Consider the following 24835-nt stretch of genomic DNA (forward strand, 5'->3'; position numbering starts at 1 on the left):
CGCCTCCTAGTGGACAGCAGCATAACCCCCATGGTTCTGTGTCCCCCAATTAGAGGCTAAGAGAAAGAGATTTTACGGTGAGTACACAAAAATCTCCTTATTATTTACCATAATTACACAAGCGCCATATAAACACTTTGTGCTGGTAGAATGCAGCACAGTTGGTCATTCCAATCAAAAGTTATTACTCCACACAGTATAATGACCCTACACTGCTATAGTGATATGCACCAAACTGTTGGGCCCATAGTGTAGAGCTTATATCCTCATCTTTTGATACATTTACATCAGACAGTACCCACCATGTATGTTGGATTACTTGCACTGTGCTCAGGCTGGTCTAATGACTTGCACATTATATGGTTCTAGCATTGTGGGTCCTGTAATGTTATTTGGTTGAGAAATATTGTGCAATCAGATAAAAATCTGGCAAAATGTTTTAATATAAATTCATTAAACACGGTGATCACCTTTCATTACAACATGATTTCCGCTCTGTCTCTACTACTGGGTTCATTCCAGCACATCTTTTCCTCCCTGTGTTGGCATGTGACTAGTGATGAACTTAAAGGAAGATGTCTGTCTAACAGACTGGCATTGAAATTGGGTAACCAGGGCACCTATCATAACAAAAGTATGTTATCAAGTATATTCAATTTTGATTTACAATTAATATTAAAAAGGGTTTTTTTTACCCATTTAACAGCAAAGAGTAGCAGGCAATATGGGAGACCTCAGTGTCCCATTAATCTTTAAGATATAAAACTAGATTATTCATAACAAACATTGTGGTCTAAAAATTAAATGGTGTTTATAGTTGTGAAAGGACCTAAAACAATATGCCAGCATTTTTTTTTGCATTGAACTATTATTTACATTATATTATACCTTTTTCGGTGTGCTAATTTTGCCATGTTGATTTTTTTCCTTTCCCTCTGGTATCTTACCCTAATGTACATTTCCCAAGATGCTTTTAACTTTGCAGAGGGGGTAAATTCTCATTTGTACTTGCTCTGCTTTGAGTTCTATGTAATAGTGATGGTTGTAAATCATTGGTAAAAAAGAATTGTTGTCCTCAAACTCGCACTGCAGATTGTCAGTGTGCCATATGTAATGGGTTTCCCTTGCCTCTTGCTTGTAATAGGTTTCTCCCTACCAACTATTACAAGCAGGAGGCAAGTAGCGCTGTTTGACACTGTATTTCAGAATATATAATGGAAAATTGAATTGATGCAACTGTACTATGATGAAATAAATGTCATAGCTAGGTTATTGCTGGTGAAATAATATATGAGCAAAAACTATTTTGCTGTAATGCAACATTAATCCTCTGAATGTAGTGTAGTATTTTGTTTCAGGAATGTCTTCAGAAATATCATCTGTAACATAAATTGGGTTTGATTATCTTTTGACCAGGTTTGGAACCATTTAGAATAGGGCCGTATACAAACTTTGTTAATATTGGGGAGCGGTGTAATGTGGCCGGTTCGAGAAGATTTGCCAAGCTCATTATGGCGGGAAATTATGAGGTAAGTTGTATAGATTAACGCATTGTATTTTTACTTTGTCAGTATTATTTTAGATTTCTTGTGTGGATGCAGCAGGGTACCACTATTTAGCACTGTTCTTATGCATTGAGTACTTTTTTTTGCAGTTGTTGCTGTGAAGAGTGTAAGGCGGAGACAGACGGTCATTGTATTAAATGGCGCAGTAGCGTCCGCAGTTGTGTGCTTGTGCACATCATGAATGGCTGCAGGAACTGCAACCAAAATATTGCATGCTGCATTTTTTTCCCCTACACATACTTAAAAAATATCACTTATGTACACTTCCAAATAGGCTTCCATTGGGCTGTGTTTTACATTTTGCACATCAACAACAAAAACTGTTGTCTGAATATGGCCTTACAATCTAATACTATGGAAGGTTCCTCTTACAATTGTGAAAAAATGATTTAGAGTGGAGTACCCGTGTTTAGGGCAGCTTCCTATTTCTTTTTCTATCTGACGCGTATAGGACTGTACTGGGAGCAATGCTGGAAGACTCTATCATATTACATGGATATGCTGTGCACTGTCATGTCTGCTGGTGAAACCCTACTGCCACTGTCTTTTTAACCATGTTAAATCTGATATGTTGTCCTAACAGGAAGCACTTACAGTCGCAAAAGCGCAAGTAGAGATGGGTGCGCAAGTCCTTGACATTAATATGGATGACGGCATGCTGGACGGCCCCAGAGCCATGGCGCGGTTCTGTAATTACATTGCGTCTGAGCCAGATATTGCGAAGGTAAACCTCTCATTGTGCTGTATTTTTATAATCGGGTGTAATGCATACATCAGGCAGCCTCATTATTTTAAGAAAAGATGTGCTATAAAATATTTTAATGTATATTTAACCTCACAGGTACCGCTGTGTATTGATTCCTCCAACTTTGATGTGATTAAGGCTGGGCTGAAATGCTGCCAAGGAAAATGTATAGTGAACAGCATCAGTCTGAAAGAGGGAGAAGAAGACTTTCTGGCAAAAGCCAAGATGATAAAACAGTTTGGCGCGGCGGTGGTCATCATGGCTTTTGATGAAGTTGGGCAGGTATGTTTTCTTCTGTGGTCCGTTTCTGAATGTGACCATATATATTGCATGCCTGTGTAGGGCCATATTTATTAGATAGATGTTGTCAGGTTCTGTTCACAATGGATGCGCTTGAAGGTAGTTCTGGGCTGAGGAAATAAGATTGTAAAACCTGACACCTGATTGGGTTGGCAGTGCGTTTACTTGGCCCACTGCTATCTTATATATAGCTGCATTACAAGCAGAAAAGGGACGTTACATATTCAGAACACTATTCACATGCTATTTTGCATGTAAGAATTGTAACATCACTCATGAATCTTCTGGAAAATTGGAATGGTATTTACATTAGTGGTTTAGTTGTATAACTTCTTAACAAAGTAAAGCTGCTGTCTCAAGTCCCTATCTTCAGTAGTGCATTGCTCCTCAGTGTCCAGGCTTCCTGTGTGCCAGGAGTGGTGCGCTTCAGAAGATTGACCGTTCTAGAAGCACAGCTGAGCCCAAACATCCCACTTTCCAGTGCTGCAAACCAAAGCAAATTTGTCTGATGCATTGGAAGAACACGGTGACCCTAAAGCTGAGTGCACCTGGCTATCTGACTGACTTGTGCTTCTATAGCAAATAGCTTGCAAGCGCGCGCTCCTTGCCTAGGAAACCAGCCACCTCTTATAAACTACAAAGGTGGTCAATAACGTGCTCAACAAGCAATACGCTATAGAATTAAAAATTATTTGTTATTGAGAACAAAAGGGACTCTTACTAAAAGGTAGATTTCAAAGTTGCTGTTTTTTACAAACACTACTTTATTGTTATTATTATTATTTATTTATTTATATAGCGCCGTTAATTCCATGGTGCTGTACATGAGAAGGGGTTACATACAAAGTTATAGATATCATTTACAGTAAACAAATTTACAATGACAGACTGGTACAGAGGGGAGAGGACCCTGTCCTTGCAGACTTGCATTCTACGGGATAATGGGGAAGAGACAGAAGGTCGGGGGTGCAGCCGCTCTGGTGGTGGTGATGCGGCAGAATGGTTATTGCAGGCTGTAAGCTTTCCTGAAGAGATGCATTTTCATGTTCTGTCTGAAGGATCTGGGGTTGGTGGATAATCGGACGTCTTGAAGCGTGGAATTCGAGAGGATGGGGGATATTCGGGAGAAATCTTGGAGGCGGTTGTGTGGAGGAGAGTAGGAGGTCTTGGGAGGATTGGAAGATTATATGAGGGAAGATATTGGGAGATTAGTTCAGAGATATAGGGAGGGGAGAGGTTGTGGATGGTTTGTAGGTCAGTGTTAGTAGTTTGAACTGGATTAATTGGGGAATTGGGAGCCAGTGGAGGGATTTGCAGAGGGGAGAAACAAGGGAGTAGCGAGGAGAGAGGTGGATTAGTCGGGTAGCAGAGTTGAGGACAGACTGGAGTGGTGCAAGAGAGTTGGCGGGGAGGCTACAGAGGAGGGTGTTGCAGTAATCAAGGCAGGAGATGATGAGGACATGCGCAAGGGTTTTAGTAGATTAAGGGCTGTGGAAGGGGATGGATTCTGGAAATATTTTTGAGTTGGAGGCGACAGGAGTTAGCAAGAGTTTGGATGTGTGGTTTGAAGGACAGGGCAGAGTTGAGTTACTCTGAGGCAGCGGAATTCAGGTGCGGGAGAGAGCATGATGCCATTTACCATAATAGATAGATGAGGTAGGGAAGATACGTGAGATGGAGGAAAGATGAGGAGTTGGGTTTTGTCTACATTTGAGTTTTAGGAAGTGAGAGGTGAAGAAGGAACTTCTGCAATTTTACGCATTTTTGAACCTGAGCCAGCCCCTGTTAAATGTACTGTTAATGTGTGTATAATTTCCATTCATATAGGCTACAGATGCAGAAACAAAAGTCAGCATTTGCACAAGAGCCTACAACCTCTTGCTTAATAAATTGAAATTTAACCCCAATGATATCATATTTGATCCAAATATCTTAACTATTGGCACTGGCATGGAGGAGCATGATAAGTATGCCATTCACTTTATTGAAGCCACCAAAACAATAAAGGTAAGTAGCAACCAACACTAAATATTCAGTGGGTTATGTGAACCCTGTCCTTTATTGATATTTGTGTTATTTGCCGTACTGGGTCTAAGGCTGGTTTCACACTTGCATTTTTTTGCGCTGAGTTTTTGCGCAGACATGCGCATGCATTTTTTTCCCTATACTTAACATGGGTGTGCATAGTCATGCGTTTGTACGTGTTTGTATGCGCATACTTTTTTTGTAGTGTGCGTCCGAACCTGTTTCAAAAAACCGCATGCGCACAAAATTCACCCAAAACCCATTAAAGTCTATGGGAGCGCTGACGTGTGCATGGTCATGCGCACGGCAGCGCAAAAAAAAAGAAAACGCATTAAAAACCGCATGATGCGTTTTTATGCGCGTTTGCACTGCGCACGCAGCGCAAAAAAACGCAAGTGTGAAAGTAGCCTAAGTTCATGCAGACGAGCTTATAAATCGGTTGTGTACTGTCTGATGTTTGATCGGATCGCACACGCACAGCACATTGACTCATGTTATTCAATGGGACTGTCCAGGTGACCTTTTCTCTATGTACGACTGTTCGTGAGGAAAGAAATTGCTTCATGCACTATACTCTTCTGAGACTCGCCAATTCAAGTTAATGGGTGCATAAAGAAAAAAAATTGGATCCCACACAATACATCCACATGGCATCTGATTTTTACAGATACATTTCCATGATTAACCTATCAAATGGTATTTGACAATGTACATTTATGAATGCAGATTTATGAAACCGCATAGCACACGTATGTATTTAAAAATAACACCTTTAAGGGAAAACTTTTAAAGAAGAAACTTTGTAAATGGCCATTAAAGAGTGTGACTGGCACTGTCCCTGTAATTTAGTATTGGTAATTATTACAAATGATTTTGTTCTTTATAAGGAAACACTAAAAGGCGCAAAGGTCAGTGGCGGCCTATCCAACCTTTCTTTCTCATTCCGAGGTATGGATGCCATTAGAGAATCCATGCATTCAGTATTTCTCTATCATGCTATTAAGGTAAGGATTTAATTAGAAGTCTTCAATCCCATACATATGATATGTGATTTTGGATCTGTTGTATTTTGGGATTATTATTTGTGGTATCATCTCAGTGTTTGCACAATAAATATACTTACATAATGTCATGACCGTTCATTTTAACATTAGGCGAGGGTCTTGTTGCCTGAAACTTCAGCAGGAATGTATTTTGACATATCAAAACACACAATACATTTAGTGTATTTTACTTATTTTTTGCATATGGCATAACAACTTATAGGAACACATGCTGTTACTTTTTACATCCCATTAAATGCCGACTCCTATTCTACCCTACAGTCTCTTTCTAGCAACAAATAGGAAAGCAAATCACCAATTTCATAAATACTAAAATTCTGCTATTCATGACTTGTGAAGCTCTCTCATTAACTTCAGAGCAATCTACATTTTTGTAGCTTATTTTCCAGGGTTTCAACCAAATGTGTAGTTGCATAAGTAAATCACAAAGACACAATGGCCTCATGTCTTAAGGCCCCGTCACACATAGCAATTTTTGTGACACAACAGCGATCTCACCAGCGAGATCTCTGTGTGGGACAGCGATCAGCGACCGGCCCCCCTGCAGGAAAGGCCAGGACTTTTTTTTGGTCGCTGGTCTCCTGCTGGCCACCACGCATCGCTACGTGTGACATGCGGGAAACCAGCGATCAGCTGGTAACTAACATACATATCGGGTATCCAAGGGACGTGCGTCCCTTAGATACCAGATGTGTATGTTAGTTACCAGCTCGCTGATGCAGGGATCGCTGTGCTGATCGCTGGTGAAGCTGTCTGACAGCTCACCAGCGATCACATAACGATCCTGACACATTGACATCGTTGTCAGGATCGCTGTTGAGTCGCTATGTGTGACTCCAGCCTTAGGGTCCCGTTACATTTAGCGATGCATGCACCAGCGATCCCGACAACGATACGACTTAGTCAGGATTGCTGGTGCATCGCTAAATGGTCGCTAGTGAGCTGCCAACAGGCAGATCTCACCGGCGACGCAGCAGTGATAAGCGATCAGTCGGCAGTCGCTGTTACCCGTCAAACCGCAGCGATGATGATGACGACTTCCACCTGCGTCCATGCGTCGCTAGTCGGCACCAGCGGGACGCCAATGAGGAAAAAATGGCCCAGGACATTCGAGCGCGATCAGCGATATCCAGTGGGGGGAGTTCGCAAAATCGGTGACGCTTTAGCAATATCGCTAGCGATCTTGCTATGTGTGAAAGGCCCTTTACACTGCGGAATGATGCATTGTTGTATTGTTGTTTGTCATCTGTAGATTGGCATGGACATGGGGATCGTAAATGCGGGAAATCTTCCTGTCTATGATGACATTGATAAAGAATTACTCCAGCTGTGTGAACATCTCATTTGGAATAAGGATCCCGAAGCAACAGATAAGCTTTTAAAATATGCACAGGTTTGTAATGAGCAGTAAATAAATATCTCTTATGTTCTGAAGTTATATCAAAGATCTCTTATCAACAGGCAAGGGCTGGCCTTTTTATTTAAGAGAGTAGGCAGAATCAAAAGCGGGTACATCTTCTAAATGGCGCCCATGAACAAAAAAGGTCCCAAGCACCGCATTAAAAACACACAAAAAAACACGCAACTGACCTAATTTTACATAGGTGCAAAAATTCTGCAGTATCAAAAACGCACTAAAATCTCATGGTGGGATCATAGCCTAATGGTCACCGCTTTGTAATGTTACTGCTCTTTGCAAAATCTTGCTTTTTCTGCTGCAATCCCAGAATCGGAAATTCGGAGCTGACTTTTGCTACAAAGAGGAACATTACAGATACACGGGGCCTCTTTTCTTAGTTGATCGAACTGCCCACTTTAAGGGTATGAGGTTGCTCCACTGCAACTTTGCATTCTGAAATCTAAGGCCGGGTGCACACGATCCGGTGGTGGCAGCGCTTTGGACACAGCACATGATCACTGTGTCCAAAGTGCTGCCGTCTATTGAACGCAGGAAAATCTGCATGTGATCACTGAACTGTGCGGATTCACCACGTCCAATACATTCTATTGATGCAATTTCTTTTACGGAGACTAGTGTGTCAGCAGGAGAAATTGAAATGCTGTGTTCTGGAGAGATGCGCCATGTGTCCGTCACCGCTGGTGTGTCTGGACACATAGTGGGTGTGGGATTTCTTAATATCACATCCACTATGCTGGAACATCTGGCCGCTGCAGGGTTGACGCTGCGGATGTACGCAGTGTCAAACCCGCAGCTATTACTGATTGTGTGCTTGATGGTCAAGATGATGCAGACCGTGGAGTGGGCTGTTGTGTAACTCCTGTTCACTTATGTAGGAGCCATCCTCCATGCAGTGTAGCACAGCTTTCTACCACCCTGGATGCCTCATGTACACAGGTGTTGCTAGATCAGTCATGACTGAGGGAGGTGGGAATACCTCTTAATGTAAAGGCTGTCTCAGGTGTCCTGCACTATACTATTTTCATGATGTAACGATCCATAATACAACATCCATATAAATCTGTAGGTCCTTATTGTACCTCCGTGTGCCTCATGCAAGGCACAAAAATATCTTGTCTCATAACTACATACAGGATGCATGAAGAAAATAGTCAGTGTTTTTTGCTGACCATAGGCACAAGCTGAGTGATGACAAGCTTATTATTATTATTATTATTATTATTGTCACTAATACACATGTGAATATCCTCCTAGCATTAATATGTCACATAACCAAGAATGGGGTTCTATCACAAATTGCAATAAAATGTACTATGTCCATATCTTTATTTTTTCTTGTTAAATGCATGAAAAGCCACATATATCACGTTTAAAAACCGTGACGTCAAAAACAACAAAATGTATGATTTCATCGGATATTCTGTATTTCATTTTTCTATACTTTTTTTTTTTTTTTTATCATGTTAAGACCACAGCTACTGGTGGTAAGAAAGTGATCCAGACTGATGAGTGGAGAAGTGGATCTGTGGAAGAGAGACTAGAATATGCTCTAGTCAAGGTAAATGCATGTAATTTTAAATATGCAAATAAGCGGCAATACAATTAGTTTACACGTTAGCACATGGTGATTTATATGCACTGAGAGTAGGATCATATGCCACGGCCAAAACTCAGCCATAATGTGATCAAAAACTGCACAGGCAGGAAAATCACCACATTATTCGAATAGGTTGTTTTTGATTATTATCAATTATTGCCGCACCATTTTGTTGTATTACAGTGCTTTGCGAAAGTGTTCGTCCCCCTGAAACTTTTCAACCTTTTTCTCCTTCGTCTCATTGGGGGACACAGAGACTGTGGGTGTATGCTACTGCCGTCTGGAGGCTGACACTAGGTATACAATAAACAAGTTAGCTCCTCCTCCGCCACATACACCCTCGCCGGGTGGAAACCAGTTTTTTGCTTAGTGTCTTTGGAGGCACACGCAGTCTGGAGTTCTCCAGACTATTTTTTTTTTTTTATTCCTTTTCGGTTCTCTCGCTATGAAGAGGAGACAGGGGCGACGGATCCTATAGAAAGGGTCCGATCTCCCCAAACCAACAACGGGCGAGCACGCGTTGAGCATCGCTCCGCGTATCCTTTCCCGCACCGAGGGACATCTCTGGGACTTTTCCCCAGACATCTATTTTTTCCGTGTTTGTTATTTTATGAAGATAAGACAGGGGCAACGCATCCTATTGAAAGGATCCGATTTCCCCAAACCAGCAACGGGCGACCACGTGCGAGTGTTCCTCCACGTTTTCCTCTCCCGCGTCCTATCTGGCGCCGCCCCCGGCGTGACGTCACGGCCGGCGTCACAGCCGGCGCCGCCCCCAGCGTGACATCATATCCGGCGCCGCCCCCCAGGCCTAGGGCGGGCGCTGGTTTAAATCAAGGCCCCGGCTTCAGAGCAGGGTAGGCCGCATCTGGAAACAGACGCGGGCGACCTACCCAGAGGCAAGGAGTCACGCTGGAAGGGGGGCACACAGAAGCAGGGTAAGTGCGACCCCGTCCTGGAAATGCGCGGGTACATTTAAGGGTTACCCTCCTCCTCCTCCTTTCCCCTTTAACTTGTGATAGGAGTAAGCGGCATTATGTCTGGAAAAGGGAAAACGCACACATTCCTTTATGCTGCATGCGTTTCCTGTGGGGTTATGTTCCCACGAGCACAGACTATCAAATTGTGTGAAGCCTGCGACTCCGAACGCGCCCAGGAGCCCTCCCCTGCGACAGAGCCCCGGGGTCTTGTTTCCCCCGGAATGGGCGTTATCACTGTCTCGGTCCATGGTTTCACTTACGAAGGCGATTGAGACCCTTCAGGCCCCGGATAGGGGTAGAGACGACGGCTCGCTTGTTTGGGAGGAGTCGTCCGCCTCACAGGAGCCTCCGGCCTGCAGGGGCCGCACACTCTCTAGGCAGACGCACAGGAAAAGAACCCATACTGTGTCTCCAGGCCCCTCCGGTGCGTCAGCATCCGCGAGTGTGGCATCACGCTCACCGTCACCTTTTTCCGGGAGCGAGCAGAGTTCAGGTGACGACGTAGAAGAATCCTTGAACCTGGATATACCGGGGTGTCGGGAGACGGTAGACAGTCTTATTGAAGCTGTCAATCAGACTCTGGGGATTGAGGATGATGTCTCCCCAGCTGCAGGTCATAAGGTGTCTTTTAAAAAGGCCAGGAGACCACATAGAGTGTTTAGCACTCATCCTGAGTTCGAGGACATTGTGCAGCGGCACAGGGAACGTCCAGATAAGCGTTTTTCGGGACAAAAAACGCTAGAAGCGAGGTATCCGTTCGCATCAGAACTCTGTAAAAAATGGGCGTAATCCCCGGTAGTGGATCCCCCAGTGTCTCGCCTAGCCTCAAGATCCCTGTTGTCAGTTCACAGTGGTTCCGCCATTAAGGACCCCACGGATCGGCTCATAGAGGGGTTAGCCCGCTCGTTGTATGAGGCATCAGGATCAGCACTCTTTCCTTCTTTTGCAGCGACATGGGTAGCCAAGGCCATGATGTCATGGTCGGATTCTTTAAACAAGATCCTGCAGGATAGAAAGTTGCCGACAGAAGTAGGCGAGATAGCAAGTCAGATCGCAATGGCAGGGGACTATTTAATTAGTGCATCTTTAGATGCGGCTAATGGCGCAGCACTAGCGGCGGCAAACGCAATCGCCATTAGGAGAGCCTTATGGTTAAGGCTCTGGCGGGCTGATTCAATCTCTAAAAAATCGTTGACTTCTCTTCCCTTTCAGGGGGACCGGTTATTTGGGGAGAAATTGGATAAGCTTATTTCAGACGCCACGGGGGGGAAAAGCAGCTTTCTTCCACAACAGAGGAGTAAAGTGCTGTTTCGTCAACCGCAGGCGCGCTTTCGAGCATTTCGTACCCCAGGGTGGATGGCAGCGGTCGGTACCTCCGTCCCAGCTCGCTATGGCCAAGACAAAGAGCGTCAGGTTACGTACAAGGCCAACCCCTTGGGCAGGATGCGGGGCCGGCCGCCCAGATCAAGGGGGGCCAGGTCTCAGAGGACCTCAACAAAATGACTCGAAACATCCAGTACCCGGGGACAGCAGGGTAGGCGGACGTCTGCTCAGGTTCTGCCACGTCTGGGTCGCAGTGGCGCGCGACGCATGGGTGGCAGAATTAGTGTCTTCCGGGTACAAAATAGAATTCATCAGGGATCCGCCAAAAAGTTTTTTTCTTTCTCGGCTTCCCAAGACGGAAGTTCGGGCACAGGCTTTGCTAGAGGCCATCGAGGTGCTGCAGCGCAACGAGGTCATTGTCCCCGTACCAGAGGGCGAAAAAACCCAGGGTTTTTATTCCAACCTGTTCGTGGTACCCAAGAAGGATGGAACAGTAAGACCGGTTCTGGACTTAAAGCTCCTGAACAGGTTCATCAGGGTCAGGCATTTCCGCATGGAATCTCTCCGGTCGGTCATATCGTCCATGGAGCAGGGAGATTATTTGGCCTCCATCGATATCCAGGATGCCTACCTGCACATCCCTATTTTTCCCCCGCATCAAAAATTCCTGCGGTTCGCAATCGATGGGCGACATTTCCAGTTTGTGGCCCTACCTTTCGGGTTGGCCACGGCTCCCAGGATATTCACGAAAGTGATGGAGGTCGTTATGGCCACTCTACATTCTCGGGGCATAGTGGTTTTGCCGTACCTGGACGACCTCCTGGTAAAGGGTCCGTCCTTTCGAGCTTGCGAGGAGAATGTCAGCATCACTCTGGATACCCTAGCTCGCCTAGGATGGTTGGTCAACGGGAAGAAATCATCCCTTACTCCAGCCCAGAGGATTCTGTTTCTAGGGATGATTTTCGATACTTCCCGAGGGTTGGTGATTCTCCCTCAGGACAAGGCTCGGGCACTTCGGCAGGGAGTTCGAACCCTTCAACAGGCGGGGCCCCACACTATCCGGTTTGGGATGAGCTTCTAGAGAAGATGGTGGCGGCGATGGAAGCAATTCCGTTTGCTCAATTTCATCTCCGTCCCCTGCAGCATGCTCTCTTAGCGACATGGGACAAAAGTCCGTTCTCGCTCGATCATCAGTGCAGGTTGTCCTCTCAGGTCCGAAGGGCGCTTCAATGGTGGACGTGCGACTCCTCTCTCCGTCAGGGGAGGCCCTTTCCCCCGGATCAGTGGTTAGTGATCACGACCGATGCGAGTCTTTTCGGTTGGGTGGCAATCTTCCGCCACCACACGGCCCAGGGACAATGGTCGCCTCAAGAGGCGCTTCTCCCTATCAACTTGTTGGAGATTCGAGCAGTGCGTTTGGCACTGCAGCAGTTTCAGCACTTGCTGGCAGGGCGCCCGGTCGGGATTCAGTCAGACAACGCCACGGCAGTAGCATACATGAATCACCAGGGAGGCACGCGCAGCAGGGCAACCATGCGCGAGATACAGCATGTATTCCGCTGGGCCGAGAGGAACCACTTGATGATCTCAGCAGTTCACATACCAGGCGTGGAAAATTGGGCAGCAGATTTCCTAAGCCGGCAGGGGATCGCGGCCGGGGAATGGTCTCTGCACCCCGATGTCTTTCAGCAAATATGCCAGCGGTGGGGGACTCCAGACGTGGACCTGATGGCCTCCAGGGAAAACGCCAAGGTGGGCGTGTTTGTCGCCCGGTCTCGGGACCCACGAGCAATCGCAGTAGATGCGCTGGTCCTGCCATGGAACCAGTTTCGGCTCCCGTACTTGTTTCCCCCGCTGCCACTTCTCCCGAGGGTCATCAGAAAGATCAAGACCGAGGGGGTTCCGGCTATTCTGCTGGCCCCAGATTGGCCCCGTCGGGCATGGTATGCGGATCTGGTGCAGCTCCTCGCAGACGTACCCTGGCGGCTACCAGAACGTCCAGACTTGCTGTCTCAGGGGCCGATCTGCCACCCGAACTTAGGGGCCCTGTGTTTGACGGCGTGGCCGTTGAATCTTGGGTTCTGACCCAGGCGGGGTTCGGGCGTGATGTGGTGGCTACAATGGTTAGCGCCAGGAAACCGGCCTCGGCGAGAATCTATCATAACACTTGGAGGGTTTTCTTTCAGTGGTGTCGAGAACACGGAGTGGCGCCATTATCCTTGTCGGTCCCCAACATCCTGGCCTTTCTCCAGTCCGGCCTAGACGCAGGGTTGGCTCCGAGTTCCCTTAAGAGGCAGATATCTGCCTTGTCGGTCCTTTTTCAGCGGAAGATCGCTACCATCATGCAGGTCAGGACGTTCATTCAAGGGGTTTCTCATTTGGTACCCCCCTTTAGGGCACCCTTGGAGGCCTGGGACCTGAATCTGCTACTGAGTGTCCTGCAGGAGGCCCCGTTTGAGCCATTACAGGAGGTTTCGTTGGCATATCTCTCCAGGAAGGTGGTATTCCTGGTAGCCATAACTTCCATTAGGCGGGTCTCTGAGTTGGGGGCATTGTCTTGTAGGGCTCCATTTTATACTTTTTTTTAAGGATAAGGTAGTCCTTAGACCGCCGCCGCCTTTTTTGCCGAAGGTCGTGTCCTCTTTCCATATTGAGGACATTGTTCTGCCTTCGTTTTGTCCGGCACCAGTTCACAGAGTGGAGAGAGCGCTCCACACGTTGGACCTGGTAAGAGCTCTCAGGAGGTATGTGTCAAGGACAGCACCTTTCCGCCAGACAGACTCGCTGTTTGTGATCCCTGAAGGGCGCAGGAAGGGGCTCGCAGCGTCATGGTCAACCATAGCCAGATGGATTCGCTTAACTATTCAGGAGGCTTACCGTCTTAGAGGCACGCCGGTTCCTACAGGAATAGGGGCGCACTCTACTCGGGCAGTGGGCGCCTCTTGGGCGCTTCGGCACCAGGCTTCGGCAGAGCAGGTATGCAAGGCAGCAACCTGGTCCAGCCTGCACACTTTTTGTAAGCACTACAATGTGCATACTCAGGCTTCGTCTGATGCGAGCCTGGGTAGGAAAATTCTCCAGGCAGCAGTGGCACACCTTTAGACAGGAGGGCATGCGGCTTGGAGCGGTGAGTTGTCTTCCCACCCAGGGACTGCTTTAGGACGTCCCACAGTCTGTGTCCCCCAGTGAGACGAAGGAGAAACATGGATTTTTGTGAGTACTCACCGTAAAATCCTTTTCTCCGAGACGCTCATTGGGGGACACAGCACCCACCCTAATAGCCAGGTGGCTTTCGTTTAATTAATATAATTCCTTGTTTAAGGTAGGGTGGTCCTTTTTCAGACATATGTTTGGCATAAGGTTAAAATTATGTTTATGTCCTCCTACTGCTTTTTGCACTAAACTGGTTTCCGCCTGGTACCGGGGCGAGGGTGTATGTGGCGGAGGAGGAGCTAACTTGTTTTTTGTATACCTAATGTCAGCCTCCAGATGGCAGTAGCATACACCCACAGTCTCTGTGTCCCCCAATGAGCGTCTCGGAGAAAAGGATTTTACGGTGAGTACTCACAAAAATCCATGTTTCCCACATATCATTCTTCAAACATAAAGATACAAAATGTAAATTTTTGGTGAAGAATCAACAACAAGTGGGACACAATTGTGAAGTTGAACGAAATTTATTGGTTATTTTAAATTTTTGTGGAAATTCAAAAACTAAAAAGTGGGGCGTGCAATATTATTCGGCCCCTTTAACTTAGTACTTTGTTGCGCCACCTTTTGCTGTGATTACAGCTGCAAGTCGCTTGGGGTATGTCTATCAGTTTTGTACATCGAGAGACTGAAATTCTTGATCATTTGTAAACAGCAGTTTTCCTCAGAATCTCGATTGGATTCAGGTCTGGACTTTGACTTGGCCATTCTAACACCTGGATACGTTTTATTTGTGAACCATTCTATTGTAGATTTTGCTTTATGTTTGGGATCATTGTCTTGTTGGAAGACAAATCTCCGTCACAGTCTCAGGTCTTTTGCAGACTCCAACAGGTTTTCTTCAAGAATGGTCCTGTATTTGGCTCCATCCATCTTCCCATCAATTTTAACCATCTTCCCTGTCCCTGCTGAAGAAAAGCAGGCCTAAGGCTAGTTTCACACTAGCGTTAGGAGGAGCAGTGCACTGCAGCCGTGCAGCTCTGCCCCCTGCCGCGCCCCCTCCGGTCAGCTCCTCCTATGGGCGCATGATGCTGCATGTGACCTGCGTACCCTATCTTTAGCATTGGGTACGCAGGCCGAGCGCTGGTATGCTTTTGGCGGCGCATGCTCCCTTTTGACGGTGCGACGAGCGCACCAAAATGCAACACGGTGCGTTTGGTGCACGTCGGAGCGCCACCAAAAGCATACCAGCGCAAGGCCTGCGTACCCAATGCTAAAGATAGGGTGCGCAGGTCTCATGCAGCGTCATGCGCCCATAGGAGGAGCTGACCGGAGGGGGCACGGCAGGGGGCGGAGCTGCACAGCGGTCGTGCGCTGCGCCTCCTAACGCTAGTGTAAAACTAGCCTAAACCATGAAGCTGCCACCACCATGTTTGACAGTGGGGATGGTGTGTTCAGGGTGATGAGCTGTGTTGCCTTTACGCCAAACATATCGTTTGGCATTGTTGCCAAAAAGTTCGATTTTGGTTTCATCTGACCAGAGCACCTTCTTCCACATGTTTGGTGTGTCTCCTAGGTGGCTTGTTGCAAACTTTAAACGACACTTTTCTCCTACGCCTCATTGGGGGACACAGAGACAGTGGGTGTTAAACCAGAAAAAAAGTTAGATCCTCCCCTGCAGTATACACCCTCTCGCTAGCTGGGATTTCTCCAGTTCTTGCTTAGTTGTCTATAGGAGGCACTTGGGTCTGGATTCAGACCCCACCGTTTTAATTTTATTTTTGAATTTTCTGTAAATTTTTATTTTTTAATTAATGGAGTGAAGGGGGCAACGGTTCCTTTCTGCGGCCCACTCTCCCCCGAACCAACAGGCAAGCACGCGGAGTATACCTCCTCGTACACTTTCCTGCGACGAATGGGGATGATTCCTCTGACGATGGTTCCTTTTACAGTCGGCCACGGATACGAGGGCAAGCGCAACAGGACGAAGCACAGGAGTGCAGGGAGAAGGACTTGAGCAGCATTTTTCGGATGTCCGCAATCAGCTCCAGAGCTCTCCATCCCCCTACCACAGGGTGGATCGATTGAGCCATACCCCCTTTAAGACCTGCAGCTGGAAGACCCTTGACCGCGCGACCTGCCTGAGCACAGGAGTGGAGGTATGGGGTCGGGTCCTTGCCCCCGGGAGAGGTACTGACTTAGCGTCAGCGGTGGTACACTGGCGCCTGGCCGCGCCCCCCCGCACGGCGCTTACCGCAGGGAGGCCAGAAATTTAGGCCCTGGATCTTCCGACACGCAATTCTAATCTCGGGGGCCATGTATTTTACCTCAGCTGCCGTTAACCCTTTCAGGAGCGCTATGCCTGCTCTGGACAGCCGGATGCCAGGTGACACCACAGGGCCACTGCTTTCCTCCCGGGGGACACAGCACAGGACCGTGGGTAAGCTGAATCTGCCCTCAGATTAAAGCTTAACCCCTTCCCGGCACATTCCCTGCAGCTGCAGACAGACTCTGCTGTTAGCCCTTTCTGGAGCGCTTTGTCTCAATCTAAGGAGGCTAAACGGGCTGTTAAGAAGCACACTGCGTTTTTTACCGTGTGTACCACTTGCAAGTCTGCCTTACCAAGTGCACAGACTAATCCGTTATGCACGGACTGCGCCCCTTGCCGCCGCTGCTGACATGCCTCCTGCGTTTAGTATCCCTGAGTGGGCTGCTTCCCTGTCTGTGGAGTCTCTGACCCAGGCTTTATTCTCCCTCCGGGAGGACTCTTTTTAAGCCAGGTGTCCTTACCCCCCGAGGAAGGCTCTGGCGTCGGCCGGGAACCGTCCACCAGCAGGGGCCATACTCATTCAAGGGATGGTCAGGTCTCTAGAAAGCGGACCCATGACGCGTCCCCTAGGCACGTTCGCGCCTCAACATCGGTGACTCCTGTCTCTCGCTCTCCCTCTCCTGAGGTTCACAGCGAGCACGTCAGCCCCTCAGAATCCTCCAACTGATCAAGAGTCGCTTGATTCTCTTATAGAATCAGTCAACAGGATTCTGAAGTTGGATGGGGAAAATATTCCCGCTCCAGCACACCCTATCTCGTTTAAGAAAACCAAGCGTGTGCGCAGGTTATTTACCAGCCATCCAGAAACATAGGGATCGGCCACATAAACGGTTCACAGGGCAAAAGTCTACTCGGGCTAAATACCCTTTAGATCCAGACCTAATGGAGGATTGCTTACAGTCCCCTCCGGTGGACCCGCCTGTATTGCTCTTGCTTCTAAAACGTCCTGTTTCTGAGGGTTCCTCAGTCAGAAACCCCTCCAATCCTCAAATTGACTACCTTGCCCGTTCCGTTTTTTGAAGCTTCAGGAGCAGCGGTTTTTTCCATCTTTCGCGGCAATTTGGGTCACTAAGGCAATGGCCGCTTGGGCAGAAGTCTTGATTACTTCCTTCCAGGGCACCAATCTTCCTCTGGAGGCAACCACTGTCGCCAGGCAGATAATTCATGCAGCGGACTTTGTAGAAGGCGCTTTTTTTGATGTTGCCAATTGCGCGGCTCAGACTGCCGCTAATGCGTTCTCCATTAGAAGAGCCCTATGGCTCTGCGGCTGGCGTGCGGATGCCACATCTAAAAGATCGTTGACTTCTCTCCCCTTTCAAACGGGAAAAAGTAAATTCTTTCCTCAACAAAAGGCTGTTTGGCCGTTTCGCAACCAACAGCCGACGCGTTTTCGATCTTTTCGCAATAATTCCGGTTGGTCCTCCTCTACCTTTTCTTCCGGATCAGGTCGGTCCCCGCGCGGAGACAGAGGCTCCTGGGTCTCATACAGACCTAACCGCTTTTGGAAACCCAGGCCTAGGGCTTCTAGATCTAGGGGAGCCAGGTCTCATAGATCTATCCTATGACTTGTTGCGGTATTCGGCGGACACCGACAAAGTTGGCGGTTGCCTACTTTCCTTCAGCCACACCTGGCTCGCGGTTGTCCACGACAAGTGGGTCAGGGAGCTGGTGTCCTCCGGATACAAGATAAAATTTGCTTCTCCCCCTCCAACTCTGTTTTTTCCTTTCCTCTCCCCCCCAAGAGAAAGACAAGAGCCTTCCTTTGGGCTGTTCAGGCTCTGCTAAGGGACGGAGTCATCATTCCGGTCCCTCATCACGAGAGGTTCAAGGGATTTTATTCAAACCTTTTTGTGGTTCCATTCTGGATCTCAAACTGTTAACTCAGTTTGTCAAGGTACGGCGATTCTGAATGGAATCTCTCCGATCAGTTGTCGCTTCCATGTAAAATGGAGAGTTCCTAGCATCCATCGACATCAAGGACGCTTACCTTCACATTCCGATCTGCCCGTCCCAACAGCAGTTCCTGCGTTTTGCAATTCACGAGGAACACTTCCAGTTTCTTGCCCTTCGGACTCGCCACCGCCCCCAGGGTCTTTACCAAGGTCATGGTGGCTGTCATAGCCATTCTCCACTCTCAGGGAGTGGTTGTGTTACCGTATCTGGACGACTTGCTTATCAAGGGTCCGTCCCTTCCAGCCTGCGAGGAATCAGTGGATATAACAGTAAATACACTTTCTCGCCTGGGGTGGAAGATAAACTTCGAAGGGTCTTTCCCAAAACCGGATCAGCAGATTTCCTTTTTAGGAATGATCTTGGACACTTCCCGCGGGTTGGTCATTCTCCCTCCAGAAAAGACCCAAGCCTTACAATAGGCATAGAAAGATGGTGGCAGCGATGGAAGCAGTTCCAATTGCACAGTTCCACCTCCGTCCCTTACAACATGCGTTGCTGTTAGCTTGGGACAAGAACCCATTCTCCCTGGACCATCGGTTCCTTCTGTCCCTGCGGGTCAGGCAAGCCCTCAGGTGGTGGACACTGAGGTCCTCCCTGAATCAAAGGAGGTCTTTTTTCTCAGAAAGATGGTTGGTAGTAAACACCGATGCAAGTCTTCTCGGCTGGGGTGCGGTCTTTCATCACCACACGGCACAGGGTCATTGGTCATCCCGAGAGTCACGTCTCCCATCAACATTTTGGAGTTAGGAGCGATCAGATTAGCTCTACGGAGTTTCCACCATCTCCTCGCAGGTCACCCCATCAGGATCCAATCCGACAACGCCACGGCCGGAACAGGATGGCCATGCACGAAGTGAGTCACATCCTCCATTGGACCGAGACCAACCATTCGCCCATCTCAGCAATCCACATCCCGGGCGTAGAAAATTGGGTGGCAGATTTTCTCAGTCGCCAAGGCATTGCCTCGGGAGAGTGGTCTCTTCAGCCAGAAGTCTTTCAGCAGATTTGTCATTGTTGGGGAATCCGGATGTGGATCTCATGGCCTCACGACTAAACAACAAGGTTCCTCGGTTCATTGCCCGATCCATGCGCCATCAGAGAGGACACCCTAGTTCTGCTATGGCACCGGTTCCGGCTCCCGTACATCTTCCCCCCTCTTCCCTTGCTTCCGAGGGTCATCAAGAAGATCAGAGCAGAGGGAGTACCAGTGATCCTAGTCGCGCCAGACTGGCCCCGCCGAGCATGGTATGCAGAACTAATACAACTAGTTACCGACGTCCCCTGGCGACTTCCAGATTTCATGGATCTACTCTTGCAGGGCCCGATTTACCACCAGAACTCCGGGGCCCTGTCTTCGACGGCGTGGCTGTTGAATCCTGGATTTTAGCACAGGGTGGGTTCTCTCACGACATGATTTCCACCATGATTAGTGCTAGGAAGCCTGTGTCCGTGCACATCTATCGCGGCACCTGGAAAACCTTGTTTTCATGGTGCAAGGATCATGGTTGATCACCTCGCGCTTAGCTCGCTCAAGGACCAAATTTCGGCTTTGTCAGTGCTTTTCGATGCAAAATTGACACCAAACTTCAGGTCAAGACGTTCATTCAGAGAGTTTCCCATGTGGCGCCTCCTTATAGAAGGCCATTGGAATCATGGGACCTTAACCTGGTTCTCGGGGCCGTACAGGAGGCTCCTTTCGAGCCGCTGCAGGACGTGTCACTGACCGTCCTCTCTTGGAAGGTGGTCTTTCTAGTGGAAATTACGTCAATCAGACGAGTTTCGGAATGGGCATCCCTGTTCTGCCGTTCTCCGCTCCTGAGTTCTCATCAGGACAAGGTAGTTCTCAGGACGTCCCCGTCCTTCCTGCCCAAGGTCGTCTCCTCTTTCCATCTCAACAAGGAAATTGTTTTGCCTGCCTTTTGTCCGGCGCCAGTCCATCGCTTTGAGAAGGCCCTCCACACCCTGGATGTGGTTAGGGCGCTGAGACGGTACATCTCGCGGACGGCTCCAACAAGTCAGATGCCCTGTTCATGCTTCCAGAGGGGCATAGGAAGGGTCAAGCCGCGTCAAAAGCAATGCTAGCCTGGTGGATTTGCCTGTCCCAGCGGGGATTAAGGCTCACTCTACCCGGTCAGTGGGCGCCTCTTGGGCCATTCGGCACTAGGCCTCGGCAGAACAGGTCTGCAAGGCTGCGACTTGGTCCAGTCTGCATACTTTTACAAAACATTACCAAATTCATTCTCAGGCCTGTCCGCAAGGCTGCGACTTGGTCCAGCCTGCATACCTTTACAAACATTGCCCAATTCATTCTCAGGCCTCTGCGGATGCAGCGCTCGGCAGACGCATCCTGCAATCGGCAGTACCTCAGTGTTGACTCAGTGGTACATGGGGTATTAGCAGATGTATGCTCCCCACCCACGGACTGTATTAGGACGTCCCACTGTCTGTGTCCCCCAATGAGGCGTAGGAGAGAGAGGGATTTTTGTGTACTCACCGTAAAATCCTTTTCTCCGAGCCAATCATTGGGGGGAAACAGCACCCACCCTGTTTAGCCTATTGGCTCACTGTAGCATTCTTAGGCTTTGACATAGTTATGGTTATTGTTGACTGTTTATGCTCCTAATGCTTTTCTCACCGAACTGGAGAAATCTCAGCCAGCGAGAGGGTGTATACTGCAGGGGAGGACCTAACTTTTTTTTCTGGTTTACTTGGTGTCCTCCTAGTGGCCAGCAGCATAACACCCACTGTCTCTGTGTCCCCCAATGATTGGCTCGGAGAAAATGATTTTACGGTGAGTACACAAAAATCCCTATTTTATGGATATCTTTGAGAAATGGCTTTCTTCTTGCCACTCATACATTAAAGGCCAGATTTGTGCAGTGTACGACTGATTGTTGTCCTATGGACAGACTGTCCCACTTCAGCTGTAGATCTCCGCAGTTCATCCAAAGTGATCATGGGCCTCTTGGCTGCATCTCTGACCAGTCTTCTCCTTGTTTGAGATGAAAGTTTAGAGGGACAGCCGGGTCTTGGTAGATTTGCAGTGGTATGATACTCCTTCCATTTCAATATGATCACTTGCACAGTGCTCCTTGGGATGTTTAAAGTTTTGGAAATCATTTTGTATCCAAATCTGGCTTTAAACTTCTCCACATCAGTATCACGGACCTGCCTGTTGTGTTCCTTGGTCTTCATGATGCTCTCTGCTTCAAACAGAACCCTGAGACTATCACAGAGCAGGTGCATTTATACAGAGACTTGATTACACACAGGTGGATTATATTTATCATCATTAGTCATTTAGGACAACATTGGATCATTCAGAGATCCACAGTGAACTTCTGGAGTGAGTTTTTTGCACTGAAAGTAAAAATATGCGGTAAATGAATTACACACTACTCCTGTTCATTGCAATGTTAATCGTGGACAGCACACAATTTCATACTGTAAGGTGTGATTGATACAGACCCATGAGCTTGTATGGGTAATTTTGAGCAGTGAGTCAGATCAAAAATGGATGTTTATTTTTTTGCAGACATGTGAATAGTTCCATAGATTTTAGTGGGTATGTGTTGTATCTATGAAAAGTGAGGCTGAGACCTACCGGAAGTCTCCTAGTATACTGACGAAAGTAGGGACAGGCCATCGCTTTGCTCAGGTAGCTTGTTGGCACTGCCGTACTGCTGATGAGAATTGCCTTCTGTAGTAGTGCACATTCACATCTTGCATTATACATTTTTGTTCTAGTGTTCGGTCATGCTATATCCGTACTTTTATTTTTTAGGGAATTGAAAAACATGTAATTGAAGACACAGAAGAGGCAAGAGCCAATAAAGAAAGGTATCCAAGACCCCTCCACATTATTGAAGGGCCTCTCATGAATGGCATGAAAGTTGTTGGACAGTTGTTTGGAGCTGGAAAGATGTTTTTACCACAGGTATTGTAGAAAATTATAGAAAACTTATTACTCCTTATGGTACTATTTGTAATCTAAGGATTAAAGCAAGTCTGTACACAATAGATAGAAATTGCCAAAATCATATTTCCAGGGATTTTCTTTTACAGTACAATGAATGCCATTCAAAAAAAAAAAAAAAGTGGGTTTTTTTTTTTTTTTTTTGCAATTTCACCGTGCTTGGAATTGTTTTTTTTGCTTTTGTCACCATTTTCTGAGATCCGTAACGTTTTTATTTTTTTGTCGATGGGGCTGTGCAAGTGCTTGTGTTTTGAAGGACAAGCAGATGTTTCTAATGATGCAATTTTGGGGTTAATAGGGATATTTTGATTGGGGCTTATTGAAATTTTTTTAGTGCATTGTGGCAACGAAAAAAAAAAGGTGGAATCCTGGTATTTTGGATTTGTTTTTCCTCTTTGTAGCGTTTAATGATCGGGTAATTAAGAGATTAGACTTTTACGGCCACGGCGATACCACTTATGTTTATTTTTACAATCTTTTTTTTTTTTTTTTATTTATTTTTACGGGTAAAGAAGAAAGTGTGATTCAAATTTTTAATTCCTTTTGTCCTTGTTTTTACTTTATTTTTCAGTGATTCTTTACTGCAGTTTTATAGGATTTGGCAAAAATCAGGGTCTCCTGTGATGCCCAGCAACAAGCTGATCTTCATAAGTTTGCTGTCGTGCCAGTCATGAGATCCTTCATCATGTGATGAGTGTACGGAGCAGAACACCATCGATCTGTCACTGCTGGCTCCTGCAAATCAGAGAAACTGATCTGCAGTACCTGGAAGCAGCCACTGCAAAGTGAGACCGAGCGGTGTTGTTCTGCTCCATACACTACGACTAGTCTTTCCAGCTCTGCATCAGCTGATTAGTGCACTATACACATCCAGCCTTTGTTGGGACTGCCACTCTGATAGAAGGGGTGCCCAGTGATGGAATTCCATCCGTCTGATTGGTAACCTATTCTAAGGACAGGCCATGTATATAAGATAGAGCCAGACTTACCTGGGTTGTGCTGTGCTACTTGTCCTTCAGGGATCACATCCACTTCGTTTTGCTCCGTTTAACCATTGGGCTTGATTATGTGTGTTGTGTCCCTTTTTATTTTTTAAATGTTTTACTTTTTTTGTTTCTTGGTAAAGGTGATAAAGTCTGCTCGAGTTATGAAGAAGTCAGTAGGATATCTGATTCCCTTCATGGAGAAGGAGCGGGAAGAGATGAAAGCTGTGACTGGAAATACAGTTGATGACGTGAGTTTTTCTCCCATAGCACACCACCCAGCTACCAAAAATATGTAGTGCTATCCAGTGATAAGAGTTTATGGAATATTTTTAGAATCCATACCAAGGAACCATTGCAATAGCTACATGGTCATGGCCCTGGTGACGCGTCCTCGCTCCCACACATGTGCCAAGCTACCTTGATGGCACAGGTGACAATTAGTGGGTGCATGCAGCTAGGCACGCATGTGCCGCCCACCTTAATCTCATTAGTTGCCGTTCTGATCACTTGATTGGATGCAGAAAATACGTAAGGTCCTATCAGATGGTTTAGTATTCTGGACCCCCTGAGGAAGCAATATACTGAACACTCGAAACGCACATTGGGGACGGTTTTCTTCCATGTTAACAGTGCAGTTTGCACTTCTATTTATGGGATTGAGCCTGTATACTATGTATTTATTGTTATACTTATATGATTACTCGTGACCATTCTGTTTATTATATGTGGACTATGTCTCATGCTGTTATAGGTGTCTATCAATCATGGATATTGGGCTTGTACTGCCGGGTTACCTATCTACAATCCTTCTACCTTTATGAACTTTATGTATACTTTATACGCTATGTATGAATAAATTATTATGTTTAAGCAGATAACTCTTTTTTACTTCCTCTTGTAATTCTACATGTTTTGGAGTGGGTTTTTTTGTTGCCATTTTAAGCAATGACTCCTTTTCTTCTATAATTATGCATCTAGTGGATCTCATTTGTCTCAGTATATCAATGCTATATAAACCAAATGTTGCTCTTTTTTGGGCTATTTGTAGGATCCATACCATGGAACCATTGTAATAGCTACAGTTAAAGGAGATGTACATGACATTGGCAAGAATATTGTTGGTGTGGTGCTTGGCTGCAACAATTTCAGGTATGTAGTTATGAAATACATGATACATCCAGGTAAATACGGTAGTTTAAAATTCTTTAAGTGTTTAACTTTTTTATATCAAGATTTTATTTGGGCCTTAGGCTAGTTTCACACTAGCGTTTATTCCATGCAGCGCACGGCGCCGCTAAGCCCCGCCCTCTGCCGGCTCCCTGCCCGCCCCATCCGGTCATCACCACCCACTATCGCACATGGACGCATGCGATCTGCGCACCCTATCTTTAGCATAGGGTGCGCAGATCGTGCGCTGGCCGT

At 47.0% G+C, this 24835-nt stretch overlaps 1 protein-coding gene across 1 annotated transcript in view; it reads left to right on the forward strand.

The window, feature by feature from the left end:
• The window catches only part of MTR (5-methyltetrahydrofolate-homocysteine methyltransferase), a 109127-nt gene that overhangs the window by 62359 nt on the left and 21933 nt on the right, over positions 1 to 24835 (forward strand). The window contains exons 13-22 of the mRNA XM_073557510.1: positions 1417 to 1529; positions 2149 to 2289; positions 2407 to 2592; positions 4438 to 4617; positions 5523 to 5639; positions 6952 to 7092; positions 8588 to 8677; positions 22236 to 22388; positions 23554 to 23661; positions 24462 to 24562. Of these exons, the coding sequence (XP_073413611.1) occupies positions 1417 to 1529; positions 2149 to 2289; positions 2407 to 2592; positions 4438 to 4617; positions 5523 to 5639; positions 6952 to 7092; positions 8588 to 8677; positions 22236 to 22388; positions 23554 to 23661; positions 24462 to 24562 (1330 nt within the window). The remainder of the gene's footprint in view (positions 1 to 1416; positions 1530 to 2148; positions 2290 to 2406; positions 2593 to 4437; positions 4618 to 5522; positions 5640 to 6951; positions 7093 to 8587; positions 8678 to 22235; positions 22389 to 23553; positions 23662 to 24461; positions 24563 to 24835) is intronic.

This window comes from Dendrobates tinctorius, unplaced genomic scaffold (assembly GCF_039654945.1).
Source record: "Dendrobates tinctorius isolate UK_male_01 unplaced genomic scaffold, ASM3965494v1 ptg000250l, whole genome shotgun sequence".
In the NCBI taxonomy this organism is placed as follows: domain Eukaryota; kingdom Metazoa; phylum Chordata; class Amphibia; order Anura; family Dendrobatidae; genus Dendrobates; species Dendrobates tinctorius.